General features: G+C 43.9%; 1 protein-coding gene across 1 annotated transcript in view; it reads right to left on the bottom strand.

Moving 5' to 3' along the window:
• Nucleotides 1–14,195, bottom strand: part of LOC121278819 (tyrosine-protein kinase Src42A-like) — a 53,530-nt gene extending 39,335 nt beyond the window's left edge. The window contains exons 1-4 of the mRNA XM_041189273.1: nt 13,872–14,195; nt 8,303–8,430; nt 6,292–6,401; nt 4,844–5,267 (exon numbers count right to left, since the gene is read on the bottom strand). Of these exons, the coding sequence (XP_041045207.1) occupies nt 4,844–5,267; nt 6,292–6,401; nt 8,303–8,430; nt 13,872–14,195 (986 nt within the window). The remainder of the gene's footprint in view (nt 1–4,843; nt 5,268–6,291; nt 6,402–8,302; nt 8,431–13,871) is intronic.
• Nucleotides 14,196–17,492: the final 3,297 nt, after the last annotated feature.

Genomic DNA, 17,492 nt, shown 5'->3' with positions numbered 1-17,492 from the left:
AGTTTAAAATTCCTGGGCAATTGTCGTGCAATCCTTACTTGGAACTTCTGAGGTGGGGGTTGTTCCACAGTGTATCATTGGGTTACCCCTCCCCCCACTCGTCCCTCCCCCCACTCTCCTCCCAATACACTGCCTCAGAGCTCAGAAGTTACGGCCCATTAAAGTTTTGGAGCATGAATTAAAAGTTTGGGAAAATGACTCCATTGCGCTTATGAGAGAACAGTTGAGCAAAATTGGTGCTAATTGAGGAAAAGAATTTAAAGATATCCAGGAACTGGCTACAAAACAGTATCAGGATTTTTTGCCTGATCATCGATGTGACCTTAACAAAACTCTTAAAGCAGCGAAAGCGAACTGTAATCTGTCATTTAAACAGGAGAAAGACAAATCCATTATTTGGCTGGCTGAGATTTTTTTTGACCTGGACAATAAAAACAACCTACAGTTGGAATGGAGATATGGAATTAAAGTTTGCACCACATGGTTCACATTACTTCTAAAGAAAAGCAAAAGGACATGTTGAAGCCACATTAAACAAAGAGTTGTGAGGGAGGATTTTGTCTCAATTTACACCTAATGGAATTTGAAAGTCACAGAGATTGTCTGCAAGTAACACTCTAGACAAAGTTACTCAGGTGGAATTGGTTGTGCCATCTTTTAACCTAGGGCATGAAAATGTTGTGAAATTTACTCATGACAGAGGAGATTTATGACAATTTATAATGAGTAATGAACTAGCAGCGAAATAAATTCTACTTTTTATGAGGGAAAGAACTTTAAAAATCTATGTAAAGTGGACTTGGGCTCAACTGTCACATGCATTTGGTTAATACAGGTTAAACAATGTGATGCTGTCAAGATGGACCGTTTAATAGCAAAATGTCACAGCACGGGGGAGAATATTACTTGCATTGTATCACATAAGTTAGTTGTTAAAATGTGTAGAATATTATAAGTTGTTATATTTTGTATAATAGTTTTGAAAACTCTTTTCATTTTTCAGGGGGAGGTGTTACAAATGTGAAGCTTTATAAAATTGTTATGCCTTTGGACTGTGTTTTAATTTAGGGTAAAATTGAGGAATGAAGGTGTCATGTGCCCTGTTCTAAATTCTGCTGATAGCATACCTGGGAGTTATGATTTTTAAAAATTAAAGGAGGGCTCAGGTTATTTTACTGGGAAGCAGGTTCAACACCTGGCAACAATAGCAGAATCACCTGTGCTGACAGTGGGTAGACTGTTAGTCTCCAAAGTCCACGAAGATGTTAAGAATGTCAGGTTTTGAAACCAATTAAACTTTTAAATGTCCATTTAATTTAAGGTAGAATAGAGTTGGTGCTGAAAGGATAGCTAAACAGTATTTCTACCTGGATACAAGTTCCATGTGATCCACATTGCCATGGAGACAGGTTTTGAGAGGGTAAGGGTGGATGGGAAGCCAAGAGAGGATTGAATTACAAGATTCTCTGAACAGATATCCTTGAATTTCACTGACAGTCAGTCAATATGGCAAGAAGGCAAAAAGTTGGTTTCATGCCATCGTCAAACCAGTTTGTGATCATCTGCTTTATTCCGCCCATCAATAGTGGGCTGCATTTCCAGCTGTCAAACATTATCCCTATGAGTCAAATTTACCACCCATGTCTGCGTGACTTCAGAACGGTGTTATTCATGACTGTCTTTAAAAAGCATGTACCCAGCGAGTTGAACGTCAAGGGAAACTCGGAGTTGAGTGCAGACAACCTTGCGCAGCCCTTGTGAGCATCATCAATGAGGGGCCACAGGCAAGTCATTTTTACCTGGCTGGCTTTCAGTGCGATGCCAGGGCTAGGGCTGCAGTGCTAGTGAGGTTGGAAGGGGGTGGGGAGGTGGTGGTGGGGAGGCAAAGAAGCACAAGCTGAAGGGGGTACACAAGAACATATCCTGGTGGGTGGGGGAAGGGGTGGGGGTGTGAGGGAAGTGGCCATGCACTTGGAAAAGATTGTCAAAAGTGAGCATTCTTCCTCAACTGAGACTGTTCAGCAGCAGCTCCATTGATATGCTTGGAGTCGGGCCTCTGAACTTTTGTGCCCACTCAAGCAACACAATAGCATGAAAGTGCCACCAAATGCTCCAGAACTTTTCATGCCTTGAGTGCAGACTGCCAATTAATATGCGCTTTAGGGGGCAACAGAACGATTGGCCAACTGGGCAACTTGGAGAATCCCCTTGCGCAAGATGATCATGGCGCAGTCACTGATGGAGGTGCTCAGAATCTATTGCAATGTCATTATTAAGGTTTGGACCTGTATCCCCCATGAATCAAGCTAACAGTGCAACGTTGCAGTGCAGGTTAGGGAAACGCCTGTGCCTGAGCTTAGAGCACAGCATACAGTCCAATGGCCGAAGCTGCCTCTATTGGTCAGATGCAGTGGGGTGGAAGTGGGTGGGGTTTCAGGCAGCCAATGAGTGCCAGTCCAAGTGGTGGTGGCCAACACTGTTCAGAATGCGTGAAGGGGCCTTCAGACTTAACCAAGAGAAGTTCTTACGACACAAATGCTAACCCATGTTTCCCTCTCTTTGATCCTACAGGAGGAGAATGTCATATCATGGAGCCTGGTGATTTAACGGTATGCCTCATGGCTTACAGGGAGCAGAGGACAAGAAGAAGAGTGCAGTGGAGGTGCCTGGCTTGGCAAAGGGAGGAGAACCTCCCTCAAGATGAAGGTGCGGCAGGGCCTGCTGCACATGCAGCTGAAGATCCACAAAGAGCCATCATTCGTAGGCACCTCACTAGACCCAGGATCTATAAATGGCACCTGTCATCTGCAGGAATGACTGAGAACCAGTGTTGTCAAAGACTGTGCATTTCAAGGGACAGACTCCTCCATCATCCTTTGCAACCTGAGGAGTGCACCAACACCCCTTCTTGATGTTCCAGTGATTGTCTTTGCATCTCCAGCAACCGACTGAGTCCAGAGTTTCATCATCTGATTCAGACTCAGCAGATTCCTTGCCTCCAGCAGTCCTCTGAATGCCGGAGACCAAGGATGTCCTTGCCTCCACCTGCTGTGGAACAGATTGTGTGCTGTGCTCACCAGATTGTGATTCTGAGGCTGCTCTACATCAAGGCTCCACTGAGGTGTGTGTCGCTGCACTGGTGGAGGGTGTGGGTGAGCGCTGTGACACACTGTTATAATCTCCATAGAGAAAGGTCATTTTTAAAAAGAAATTTGAATTCCCAGTGTCCAGCCGAAAGTATCACATGAATAGATTTCTCCTTTTACAACTTTTACCGCAACAAATAAACTAAAGGCAACATTGACTGAACACCATTTTCATAGCCAACTTATACTTTCAACTACAGAACGTTCCCCTTTTAACATTTAAAATGACCGAAAATCTCCCACTCCATGGTTAGGCTTTACACTGTCTGTTAAGTAGATATTCAATTCTTCCAAAACCAGTCCAAAGTGATTCTTAGCTCCTTAGGGTTTAATTCCATTCTTTTCCTTTCCCACTCTGGAAACTTTTGAACCTAGAACTGTCTTTTCTGGTGATGGTTTTCCTGGAGATTCTCCCTTTAGTTCAAGCGAGGTGAATCTTCCAGTCTCATTTTAAATCCTCACGAACTTTGGGTGGAATCATCCCAGATCTGCACTAAGTGCAGTAAGGGGCATGAAAAATTACATTTTACCTGCTGGCCACAATGGCAGATTTACAAGCCTTATCATCCCCCTCCCGCCTCAAATTATGCAGTCACAGGAAACATGCCATATTGCTGGCAGCTGGGGCCTGATTTGTCCAACACACCATCACCTTGCTGCTTCTTCATGCCGGGAGCCAAATTTAAACTGCAGCCGTGTACACAGTTCTCAATGTTTGCAGCCCAAGGCTGCTGCAGTGAAAACATGGCCCCAAAAGCCAAGAAAAGTGTCCCCCCAGCAATGAATGGAGCCTATGGGCAATGACTGGGGCATTGTCAGAATAATCCTAATCTCAAGAGCAAACTTTTATAAATTCAGCAAACTGCAAGGCCCACAATGACCATGAGATGAAAGAACACTTTGTAATAGATTTTCCACAGGGATTTTCCTGATCTCCTACCATAACTTTGGCAGAAATCCTAGGAAAAGGTGTAAAGGGCTAACAATGCTAGATCAAACCTTTTATTCTTGTACCTAATTGCTCCCAATTCATAGTTGAAATCCAGCAGATGAGATATCAGTTGGGATTTAATGTGGGCAATGGGGGTCTTCAATTAAGTCCCCTGTTGATTGGAAATCCTGCCTCTGAGAGTTGCTGACCAATCAGAAGCTAGTATCTCTGTAGTACCAGCAGTGCCTCCATGAGTGGGGGTCACTGCTGGTACTACAGTGGGGCCTGCAGGGGGATTGGCAATGGATTCCTAGATATGGGTGAGTGTAAGTGGGCCTGGGGGTCATGCAGAAGGAGTCACCAGCAAGGGGGTGGGAAGCAAGGGTGGGGGACAGGTGGCTTCCTGTGGGACCCTCTTCCCATGCCAGGCCCCTTGATCAAGCACAAAGTGCCCATAAATGAAGGATAGTAGGCCACTGGCAAACCTGGCAGGGCCTGCTAAGTGGATGTAAGTCCTTCGCCTGCTATTGGTTGAATACCAGTGGTGCTAGGCTAAGGGCCTTATATGGCCTTTAAGAGTTGCAATTGGCATCTGGGAGGGAAGGCCACCCAAATGTCTTCCTACCCCGGATGTAATTGGAAGGAGGTGGGAAGAAAGCGAGATCTCCATCTGCATCCTTCCTCCTGATCACACGACCACCCACCACCCCACCACCCCCCCCAACTCTAAACTCTGGCCATCTTTTTTCATGCAGCTAATACTCACGGTTCTCCCTCCAAGCTCTTCTCTTTTGCTAGTATTTCGACAGGCACAAAGCCAGAGCAGCATTTTTCATGTTTGTATGATCCTTCCCAAAATTTCTGAGCAAGCCACCAATCCCCTTCTTTGCTGAGGATTTCCAGATGCTCTCCTTTTCTCACGCTCAGCTCCTCATGGGTCCTGGCCATGTAATCAAACTCTACTATATAGATCTCTGAGGAACGTGGAACTTCACTCTCGCACATTCCTTTTTCTCCCCTGTCGATGTCTGGCTTTGCAGAAATGCAATGTGTGTTTTGTGCACTCTGTTCAACAGTGTCCCTTGCTGGGACATGTAGTGGCCTAGCTTCATGAGTGGACACTGCAATTCCAGAGCATTTCTTTGTGGCCTGGCTTGTCAACCCTTCCGTTTTTACGCTTCTCTCATCCTCTATGATGGAATTAGAATTTTCAGGATAGCTGAAACAGCAACAGCATAGGACTGCCATAGTGTAGATGTGAATGAGTCAATACAATTGCCGACTTTGCAGAACTGTTCGTACACCAATATAAATAGTTGCATTTTAACCAATGAAAGTTAAAGTTGGGCTAAGGAAGTGATTTTTACTTGAATGGGGAACTCCTTTGTGGGTTTACAAATTTTTAGGATGTTGTAATTTTCTACGAAAAAGATTTTGTGGGCACATGGAGTAAAAAAAGTTAAAAATAAAGTAGGATCCTTGGCATGCATTTGACATTGCAGCCTATAAAGTAGATAAAACTGTAATAAAGGATATATGGAAGTAATTTTCATCTGCATCCTGCTCTGTTCATGTTTAAAAACTGGACCAATAGGCAAAGGAGATTTTAATAAACAATACTAATGGCCATTACCTAATTGACTCAATTTTCATGCTGGCCTTGAAATTGGCAGCCAGTGTTCCCACCTGAACAGACAGGAGACTGATTTTTCTATTTAAGTTTTAGTTGAATGATGGCTGTCAGATCCTGAAGCAAATTTCAGGTGCCAATGGGTGAAAGGTGTGTTGAATAAGTTTACACCAATGGTATTGGATATAGAATGACATAACTAGCAGTTCTTAAAGGGACAACTGCAGGTTTCCCACAAATTCTTCCAAAAGACGTGAGGCTCTAATTTTTGTGGAGCTAAGAGCAAGAATACTCTTCATTACCCCACAAAAAGTTTACTGCCTGTTGGCAGCTCTCAGTGGTTCCTGTCGTGGCAGTTGCCTACATGCCTGGCATTCGTATGCAGGATTTCTGGTTTGCTTCACAGGGTTTTTGTAAGTTAGTGGCTTTTCTGCTGGTACCTTCAAGGCTTCATGTGTACACATGTGTTACTCTGCATCTGGGAATCCAGGAATGTGCTCTGGTTCCCTCCCTCCGTAACCTGAGTGTGATGCCAATGTTAATGAAGTCTGGATGCTCTGTTGAAGACCATGTCTGCAACCTACCAAAGGAAGCTCTTACTGCTCTCAGGCTGATGTTGCACAGGTCGCCTGTAGCTGCTTGAGAAGATCCAGTGCTAGAACCATTCAGGAAAGTGATCACAGGCAGAGCAATTCTGTGAGAATGCAGAACTTTTGTGAAGATGGTCACAAAGATGTATAGTGGCAGCCTTGGACAATCAAACCATCTGAGTTCCTCTGAGAGGTCCTCAAAGGACCTGTGCTGCCTATAAATGTGCTGTGGAGGGCAGTGCCTGCTGAACCAGTATATCCTGCCACACTGTCTTATTCAATTCCTTTCCATGCTCAGCTATTGCTGATCTTCTTCCATGATGACATTGAGAAATAAACCTATAGTAATGCCATACTGTCCCCAAAGTTGATCTGAGCATGCAAAAGGTCAGGGGCTTGAGTGGCAAGATCAGGGTGAGACTGTGCCCAGGATTTTCCAGCCCCATCATGATGGGACCTGCCGCTGGAGACTCGGCGGCTCAGCCAAAAGTCAAAATTGACTATCAGCAGGACTGGACATTTCCGGCCGTGGGCGGGGCTGGAAAATCCCGTCCTGTTCTACTGTTGTGGGCAATGGCTAACTCCAAGTCTCAGAAAGAAAATCTGTAAAGAAAGAATGGGTAAAATAGACCTGTCAGTAAATCCAAAAAGCAGCAAATCTAAGTTTGTGTATTCTTCAATAGACAAAGGGGCATGGGGAGTGAGGGTGGTATTTTGAACAACAGGTGATAACAGGCAGTAAGTGAGTAATCTGCTGATAAGACAGCCTGCTTGAAAGTTTCGATTTAGCTCGCAATTTTGGCCCTAAATGCTGATTATCATAATTTCAACTTGCCTGGAGGTGATAACCGAAAACTTGATATAGCACTCCTGTGCAATTTCATGAAGCAGCATATGTGGACTCCTAGCACCCACTTCCACTGAAGTCATGAATTGCTCTGTATGGAACATTGTGGCAAGTTTCAGGATGGCTCAGGGACTGAAAGAGATGGTGTACAGTTTCTTGGATGTGACACTGTATGTTTTTGGTGGAGGTGGTCCAGAGAAGGAGAAATGCTCTATATCTGCAGGGTATATGGATATAACTCACACTTCTCTCCCACCTGGCCCTCTCTCGTGCAGCAGCTTGTGCTCTCTGCCTGGCCTCATTTCGTGTTCCTATTCCTTGTCCAAACCAAGTGGGACCCAAAGCAAGTTGTTCATGATCAAGCAATCCTTTTCTCCTGTTGATTCCGACAAGATAGAGTAACACAGCACTCATGCTATTATGGTAAGAACCCAGAGAATTTGTGGAATAAATATTGCTTAATTGTCAGTGAAGTCTTGACAAAGTGTTTGAGAAAATTTCCCAATATATTTCAGGAGAGCTGTTCACCACACTAGCAGCAATGACCATGAAATGGTGGTTATCCCTTAAAATATGTAACTCATTAGCTGCAACTTGAAATCAACACCAGCGCTTTATTTACTACAAAATAGCTGCAAGGAAAGGGGATAGTTGAAGCAGTAGTCCACAAAATGCCAAATCATTGATGAGCACCAGCAGGCATTTTATGTAGGAATCAGCTATTTAGCAAGACTCTGGGTGGCTATTTCTGGTGTTAGCTTTATCTTATTCACCAAGGTGCTGCTTGCACAAAGCATGGACTAAACCGAAGTTTCAACTGAAGACTCCATCTTGGCCACCTCTTTACTTATTTAGCACTCAACATTCAGCAAAAATTGCCTCTAAGTTTTTGTATATTTAAGATGGTGATAGATAAGAGAGGTTTCAGAAACACAGCCCTCAGTAACACTAAATAGCCAAACATTGCAATTAGGACATTAAAGCCAACTACATCCAGAATTTCCATCCTGAATGTTCGCAGAAACAGTTCTAATATTAAATTTTGATAAAAAAGCAAAACTGTAACTTTTGATATCAGGATTATTTCCAATAATGGCATGGAATTTTCTTGAGCAGACCTCCTTGTGGTGTGCCCGCTTGTCAGGTTTATTCCTTTACCTTTCTGTACAGAATCCTTTTGCACCCACAAATTGCTGGAATTCCGATAATGCGATGGAGAGGTCAACACAGCATCTGGGATTTTGGTGGAAGATATTACTAATAGTCAATCTCCTTAACCAATTGCACTTAAAGACAGAGAAAGAAGAAGAGGAACAGGAAAACTACATAATTTATCTTTTCTTAGAGTGTGTGCTATTATGATCTGTTGTAATTAATTAGTGTTATTTGAATTAAATTGGGAGTATTAAGGTTAACTAACTTGTTAACATGTGAAGACTAGAATTTCATTGGTGGCCACACTGACATTCTAGTTATGTAAAGATATGGAGGAAACTTTAATTTCAGATATAGGATTCATTCATATAATATGGGCAGTTTTGAATGTTAAATGGTGTGAATTGGAATATGGTTACTTGAGTTGATTCTGGTTGTTTATTTACTCTCACTCAGTTTTCCAAAACAGCTTCACCTAATTCAGGGTACCAGGGAGTTGGAGCCTATCCCAACAAGAAATGGGCATTAGGCAAGGCACACCAGGATGGGATGCCAGTCCATCACCAGGCACACACTAGGGGATGATTTACCGTAGCCAATCCATCTAGCCAGCACACGTTTGGATGGTGGGACGAAACCTGAGTACCCAGTAACAAACCCACACAGACACAGGGAGAACGTGTAAACTCCACACAGAGAGACACCCAAGGTCAGGATCAAACACAGGTTCCTGCAGCTGGGCTAACCACTGCACCACCATGCCATACCTAAATTATCTTGTTTGTGCCAAAAGAATAACCTTGAAATATCTTAAAAAAAGCTGTTTTTCTAATACATTCATGGGGTGTGGGTGTTGATGGCTAGACTATTATTTATTGCCCATCCCTAAATGCCCTTGAGAAGGTGGTGGTGAGCTGATTTCTTGAACTGCTGCAATCCATGTGGTGTAGGTACACCCCCAGTGCTGTTAAGGAGGGTGTTCCAGGATTTTGACCTAGCAACAGTGAAGGAATGGCAATATCTTTCCAAGTCAGGATGGTGAGTGGCTTGGAGGGTTCTTTCCAGGTGGTGGTTTTCCCATATGTCTGCTGCCCTTCTCCTTCTACATGGTACTGGTCATGGGTTTGGAACCTTGGTGAATTCCTGCAGTGCATCTTAGATGGTACACGTTGCTGCCACTGTGCTTTGGTGGTGGATGGAGTGAATGTTTGTGAATGTGGTGCCAATCAAGCAGGCTGATTTGTCCTGGATGGTGTCAAGCTTCTTGAGTGTCAATGGAGCTGCACTCATCCAGGCGAGTGGAGAGTATTTCATCACACTTCTGACTGGTGCCTTGTACATGGTGGACAGGCTTTGGGGAGTCAGAAGATGAGTTATTCACTGCAGGATTCCGGCTCTTGTAGCCACAGTATTTATATGGCTAGTCCAGTTAAGTTCCTGGTCAATGGCAACCCCCAGGATGTTGATAGTGGGGGATTTGCTGACGGTAATGCCATTGAATGTCAAGGGGTGACAGTCAAATCCTCTCTTGTTGGAGATGCTCATTGCCTGGCACTTGTGTGGCGTGAATATTACTTGCTACTTGTCAGCCAAAGCCTGGATATGGACTGCTTCAGTAACTGAGGGGTCGCGAATGGTGCTAAACATTGTGCAATCATCAGCGAACATCCCCACTTCTGACCTTATGATGGAAGGAAGCTCAAAGATGAAGCAGCCAAAGATGGTTGGGCTGAGGACACTACCCCGTGGAACTCCTGAACGATGCCCTAGAGCTGAGGTGACTAACCTCCAACAACTACAACCATCTTCCTTTGTGCTAGGTATGACTCCAACCAGTGGAGAGTTTTCCCATGATTCCCATTGACTGCAGTTTTACTAGGGCTCCTTGATGCCACATGCAGTCAAATGTGGCCTTGTTGCGGGGGAGGGGGAAGCATTTATCTCAGCCAGCAGGTGGTCCAGAATAACACCAACATTGCAGGGTTCAATCACATTTCTGGCTGAGATAGACTTGGGGCCTGCCTCCTCACCCTGCCCCACAGTAAAATCACAGTATAAGCAATGGTTTGGCGACCCTGAAATTGTCAAGGATTCTACCTGGAGAAGAATAATCTAAAATGCTGTCTTACCTGATAAGAATATTTTTCTGTGAAATGAGAATATTATTAATGATATTTGTTGTTTCCAACCCAAAGGATTAAATTTAAAAAGGTCTCCAATACTTGTGAAAACTTAAAAATTGTGTTTGATTCATTTTTGATCCCAAAAAGTTATGTAAAGTGACACAGTAATGTGCATCTGAGAATGTTTTGATCCACCCCCTTGAGAATAAGCAGAGAAGTTCACCCTTTCTGCTGATGGTTTTTTTCATGTAATTCACCAGACAACTTTTGTATTGCTGATTGTAAATTTATGTAATGGGTATTATAAATTTTAAGCTTAAATTAACAGATATGGAGATGAAGAAGCCAATATCCCTGAGGATGCACTGTCATTTGCCTCATCATCAACTTCTGCTAGTGCAGTTTTACACCCATACGGTCTGTGGAGGGTTCCTGTGGAGATTCAGGAGTGCAATTTGGCGAGCACACCACAGGCATGTCTCAACAGCTGAGAAAGGAGATGACAGCCAGTCCCCAGACTGTCTGATGACTGCAGGGATCAGGTCCCTGCTGAGCCCCACACTGATGACGGGCCTCTGGTCATGGCCACAAGAAGCATGCTGGACATGCAGCAGAGGCTAGGTGAAAATATGAGAGATGCCAGGGATTATGTGCAACTTTGTGTAGGAAATGGAGGAGTCCATGCTAGCCATGAGTACTGCCGCTTCTCAGGCAATTGAACACATGGCTTCACCCATGGAAAGGATGACAACTGCCAAGGAGAGCCAGACTGAGCATTCAATCCATATGCGCTCTGACCTGCATTCCATCACTCCAGCCATGAGCTCAGTGTAGGAGTGGCTAGGCAAGAGGGGGGCGGGGAGAAGACAGCAAGGTAGATTGTACACCTAACTTGAGAGGGAGCTTGTGCCAACTGTTTTCGGACCTTCGTCTCAGGACAGTCACAGAGTTATCCCTCCACCATTGACCCCAATATCTCCAGCACTTGGGGCCGAAGGTGACATCTCTGTAGTAAGTGTGGGAAACCCCCATTAGGTTGGAACCCTCAAGGCCTCATGCCTCCGGAGGACACCTGACGCAACCATCCAAGGCAATGGAGCTTCACATGGAGCGGACTGTCTCCCCTGCAGCTGCTGATGTTGGGGGTTGCACCATGATGCAGTGGTAGGGAAATAAAAGTTAAAAAATTATGAGCACAAAGGTGGGACATTTGATTTACCCATGGCCAGAAATTTACTTGTGTCGGGTGGGCTGGGCGGGAACAGGTGGGGCGGGCACAGAGCCAATCGCCGCCTGCTGCATGCCACCATTTAATGTGGGTGGGACAATTAAGTAGCTCTGCTACTTGTGTGGGTTGGGGGAGGAGGGAGAGTCGGGGCCTGTGCTCTTTCGTGTGCATGCGTGTGAAAGAGAGCAAGAATCTCCCTGAGGCACGGGGCTGCCTCAGGGAAATTAAGTTGCTTAAAAATTTTAGTTATAAATAAAGTACAAAATTATTTAAACATGTCCCCTCAAGTGACAGTGCCACATGAGCTGGGACATATTTTTATATTTAGGAAAATTTTATCACTTAATTAATAAAATCCCACTCGTGGATGAGGTTTCCTAAAAATTGCAAAGGCCGCTTGGGCTCTTCAAATATCCACCAACCTTAAGGTTGGATAGGCAGTATTGCAAACAACTTTAATTAGATTTTTAATGGCCTTAATAGGCCGTTGACAGTTTGGCGGGTGCGCAGCCGCCTCTGGCGCACGTCCACCAAACAGAAGATCTAAATGACGCACGATGACATTGGGACACATGCCTGACATCATCTCGTGTCATTTTGCGTGTCAGCGTGTCGGGCCCACTCCCACACACCGAAGGCAATATTCAGGCCCATGTGTTTATAACTTGTAAATATGCACACAATACACACAATATCATGTCATTTATATAATTGTTCATAGTTATAGAAAAGTGTTGGGACCTGCCCTTGTTTCAGCTTGTAATGATTATGGCAAACCTCATGCTTGTTGCAATTTGATGGCTAGAGAGGAGATAAGCACACAGGCATTATTCCTGAATGAGATATGTTGGGTTTTCATGCATTCTTTATTGAATGTTCATGTGAATTGTTACTCCCGTGATTTCCATTCTCTGTGGCATGGCTTGAAATGCAGCCACAGCTAACCACCCCCCGACCCCACACTTCTCTGTGCTCTTGAAGACATTGGCCCACTTTATTCTCAGCAGTTATTAATGAGACAGTCACAGTTGAAATTAAAGCACTTTAATGGTGATGCTGGATCAGAATAATTGTCAAGGCAGACTGTACATTTATGTCCAAGTATCCCTAAGATGTCCTTGGTACCAGCGCCCACTAATAAATGTGTGTGGAAAATGCTCTGCACTGCATTCTATTCTAGGTGGTAGAGGATGCAGGTTTAGTGTTACCTCGGCAAGGAAGGATGGGAGGGTGAATCCACCCCAGGAAGGCAATGGAGGTCTGCTAATGGAGTGATGGTCCTGCAGATGTGTTATTGTTGTGCGAAATTTGCATAGATCAGGTTATTACTGGCATCCCTTGCATATCTCTCCAAGGCCCTGGCACCTGTGAAATGCTGATTTGGGTTCATGGCCTCCTTGTGCTCTGACAAATATTCATCATCTGAGGAGGGCTGATATTCCTCATGCTCTTCCCCTTGCAATATTTGTCCATGTTGCAGCACCAGGTTGTGCAGTGCACAGCAGATCACTGCTATTCATTACACCCTCTAGGGGGTGTATTACAGAGCCCCTCTAGACCGGTCAAGGTAGTGGAAGCGTATTTTAAGAAGCCCAATATGCTTGATGATGGCCCTGGTGGGCATATGAGCTTGATTGTAGCACTCCTCTGCATCACCCTGGGGATGCCTCACTGGTGGCATCAGACATGTACACAGAGGATAGCCCTGGTCACTGCGGGTCCATCCAGTAACCTGGACTGAAGTTTCATAAAGCTCTGGATGCCTTGATTTGTGCAAGATGTATGTGTTATGGCAGCTCTCTGGGAAATGAGCTCAGATCTACATTATTCTTCTCCTGTGATTGCACTAGTTGTATGTTCATGGAGTGAAACCCTTTATGACTTATAAATGCAGCTGACTGTTTCCAGGGAACTTTTATGGCCACATGAGTGCTATTGATGACACCGAAAGTGGTTGAGCTTGTTGCCTGGCTGTCTTCATCAGTAGTAAAGTGGATAAAATCATTGGCATGACAGAATAAGGCATCGGCCACTTCCTTTATGCACAGACGTGTGCCATCCTGTAAGATGCCACATATGTCACCTGTCACATCCTTGAAGCCAGCGCCAGTGTATAAATTGAGCACTGCTGAACCTGAGGACCACTGGCATGGGTTTCCCACTGGACCCACGTGATTGCACGTCTTGATGAACAATCCAACATATCTCAGTGACCATTTACAGGGACATTCTCAGATGTCTTTGGCATCACCTCTCTGACATCTGGTGGTAGTTTGTTCTTGTCCTTTGAATGCATTGATGCACCAGTGCTTGTCTTCGCCGATGCCTTCCCTGGATGTCTGTGTCCACACCAGCCTCCCCCTGTAGTTTTGCCTGCTGTTGGCCTTGAGACCTTTATTGTTGGACACCACAAGCTCTCCTTCTTTGCATCCTCTCCTCCTGTCCTTGAGGTTGTAGCAATATCGGATGAATGAGATTCATGGTTATTGCAGTAATTGTACTTTGTGAAGAGGGCAGACATACGTGTGAAAGCATGATTGTCCATGGTTGTCATCCATACAACTAATTATTTGAGAGGCCTTTTAATCAGCAAATTGTGTGCAACATGAACTCCACCCATCCAAAACAATTCTCCTGCCACTTCAATCGAGATAATCTTCAGAGAAGTTGCGATTTACACAAGACACTAACAATGATGCGTGTGACCTTTGAAACTTGATTTTGTCCCTCCACCCTCCTCCTGTCAGCCTCATCCTTTCCCCCATTACCCTTATCCCACCAAGCATAACCTTTCATCTCCCCTCTGTGACCCTTGAACCTCCCTCGTTACCTTGGGCTCTATTATTGTTTCCCTGGACAGCCCATCTCTAACCCTGTGCATATAACCATAATCATCCTAATGCCCTCTCTGACTCAGAACCTTCCTGTTATCCTCCTCAATCAGTTTGTCTGCTCTTGTGACCCACCCCAGGGCACCTTGCCAAACCCTGTCACTGGACCTGCCCCCACACATAATCCAAATCCCCCCTCTGACTGTGACTGTTCCTTCCTCTATCCAGCACCCTCAATTTGACCCACAGGACCCCAATATTGGCAGCAACAACCCTGCCCTTTTGGACCATCATCCATCTTGCCATCCCTGCCTAGAACACCAACCCCGCCCCCTTACAGGACTACTGCCCCCAGGACACTAGACCCTTCCCTCCTCCACACCTCCCAGCAGCTGAACACATTTTACCACACCTACCCCATTTGTGTCACCTTCACCTTGTGCCACCTCTTCACCTTAGAAACAACTGCACAAAGCCGATTGGTGCATGCCATCTTTGGTGGACTGTGAACCTGGTGCCATAAGATTCTTGTGTGTCCCTAACTTTATCCCCAGGGTAAGACTTTATCAAAACCTAGTTCACATTAATGAGTATTCATGGCATACAAATATATTGAAAATAGAAACCCACCACAGGCCGCAGCTGCTGGGGAATTGAAATTTCGGATCCCACCCAATTAAGTCATGTTTAAGGAACGCCATGTTTCCTTCTCTTGCAGGCTCCGTGAAATTCCCCCCATAGTGTGCAACAGACACAGAGGAGGCCTCAGCAGAACTACAGATTTTATGTATCGTATTAATGACCCATAAGGTATATCAGTTTATGATGAGTAGTTTTATCAGAGTATTTGGAAATTATCTGCATTTCCAGTAGGTTTATAATCAAACTAATTCCTTTCTCTGCTGCAAATCTATGCCTTTATTGTGAACTTTGCCATGCTGTGCTTTGGTGTGAGGACAGAATATTGAATCAGTCAGTTAAACTCAACAATTCACTATTACAACAGTTCAGGCTATTATTACAATGCCAAATAGTTCCACAAAAAATATCCTATCATTTTTAACCAGATTAACACTAGTGCAAGTTTGTTTTCTCCTTTGTATCTATTGTGCCTTTATTAGTAATGCTTAATTACTTTGATAAAATCCCATTTCTCTTTCTGTAATACTACGAAGAGGTTGGAGAATACCACTTATTTTAACGAGAATCTTTCAGTTCTCATTTCACCAATTTCACTTTTTCTGCGCATTTTCAGCTCAAAGGACAAATTGAAAGTAAAATCAGGAAGTTCCGCAGAACTGTTCCGTTTCACCGTATTACTTTGCCAGAAGTATCACGACATCACTTTTGAGGATATTACCCTGTTCCGTGATACAGATTAAAAGTAGGGTTGTTCAAACAGGATTTCCTGAGGTACCAAGGCATTAATGTTGTTACAAGATAACAAAAACTTCTGTACTGTGACCAAATGAAGTCAATTTTGTCTTTATTATATCTGATAACAAGCACCGATTAAACTTAATGGAGTAATAAAATAGGTGCAAAATTAATCCTGCTTGATTTCAGCAAATTTTCAAGCCCATTGAGGTTCCCTTCAGACCTGGAATGGCTGATAGAAACTCTCGTCAGAGGCAGGAGGGAGATTCATCAGATTATGTAAAAAGGGAACATGTTGCCTTTACAACTTCTTAGGCCAAGCCCAACACAGGTAACTTGGCATTTAGGGCTTCTGAGGTAGATTTTTAAGCAGGAGTTTATTTAAAATGCCCAGCAAAGCAAAATAAAGTGTTCTTATGCCATTTTGAGGTTATGCTTGTTAGCTGATTTGCTTTATTTCCTGTCAAGTCTCCTTCTTTGAACAGTCACAATCAGCAGGAACTCACCATGTTCATTCTTTCAACCTGGGGAACTGGCCAATTTTATGGGTGGAGTTTTAGCACAATGTTTGTTAAACATGTGTATAAGTTGTGGAAATTCGATTTATGCTTGGCATAGCTTGCGCTTAAAATTCTGTGCAAGTCAGAGAACATGCAAAAGATCTTGGGCAAATTTGCCCTTGTTGGGTGGGCATGGTGGGTGGGCTCATGAGCGGTCGTGAAGCCGACCACTGCCTGTGTTCGGGCACCAACATCGATTTCATGCTGGCTAACTGATTAATGGTCAGCCAGCCTGAAATGCATGCTGCAGCTCTCAGCGCTGCCAGGGCGGGCGTGGCAGGAGCATGATGATCCAACGTGACTAAATGTATAATTACATCAGTCACAACTCCAATTGCTGATTTCAATTAAGTTTACCAAAATGGAAATCTATAATCTCACCAGGAACTATTAAGGTAGCTGTCAATTGCAGTCAGAACAAACTAAAGAAGGTGCCTGTCAACGCAGCCAGAGCTGGTACCAACTTTAAACTCAGAGTGTGAAAGAGTAAATGAAAATCTTTTCATGTTGGAAGTCTGAAATAAAAAATGAAAAATGCTGGAAACTTTACGGCAGAACAAAGCAGAAGGGTGGATAAATATTTCTTCTGCTTAGGTGTTCCTTAGTATTACTTCCTGCTATAGTTAGCTACAATGTTTAAAATTAGTTTTCACATTAATTTTCTTAAATTGGCTCAGTTGCTTCCTCCTGCAACCTCCTGTTAGGAAGGCAAGAAAATGTGGGCCAAGGACTTTCTCAAGGCTGCTGCCATCCCATTAAATTATTAGTAAGAGGAAGTTACTATATTTATTTTTGCATACATGAATGTTTCTACTATTTTTCTCTCTGAGATACCTTCAATTTCTGTCTAGAACTTGTAATGACCAATGTTTGTCCTGTTAAATCAAATCCACATGATTGATGGTCAAAGCTGGAATGACAGCTATTGTATCTTTGCGATTTCAAACGCACTGACTTTGGAGTTACATAACGCAAATCAATCTTTTAGAAGCTGTTACCTTCATGTAGTATTGTACAAAACAGCAATTAAAGCTGAAAAAAGTAAAGGTGGAATTTTTGTCTATTTTATTGTTT

This window comes from Carcharodon carcharias, chromosome 6 (genome assembly GCF_017639515.1).
Source record: "Carcharodon carcharias isolate sCarCar2 chromosome 6, sCarCar2.pri, whole genome shotgun sequence".
NCBI lineage: Eukaryota > Metazoa > Chordata > Chondrichthyes > Lamniformes > Lamnidae > Carcharodon > Carcharodon carcharias.
The sequence above is the reverse complement of the archived record's forward strand: the minus strand, read 5'-3'. Positions and strand labels throughout refer to the sequence as shown.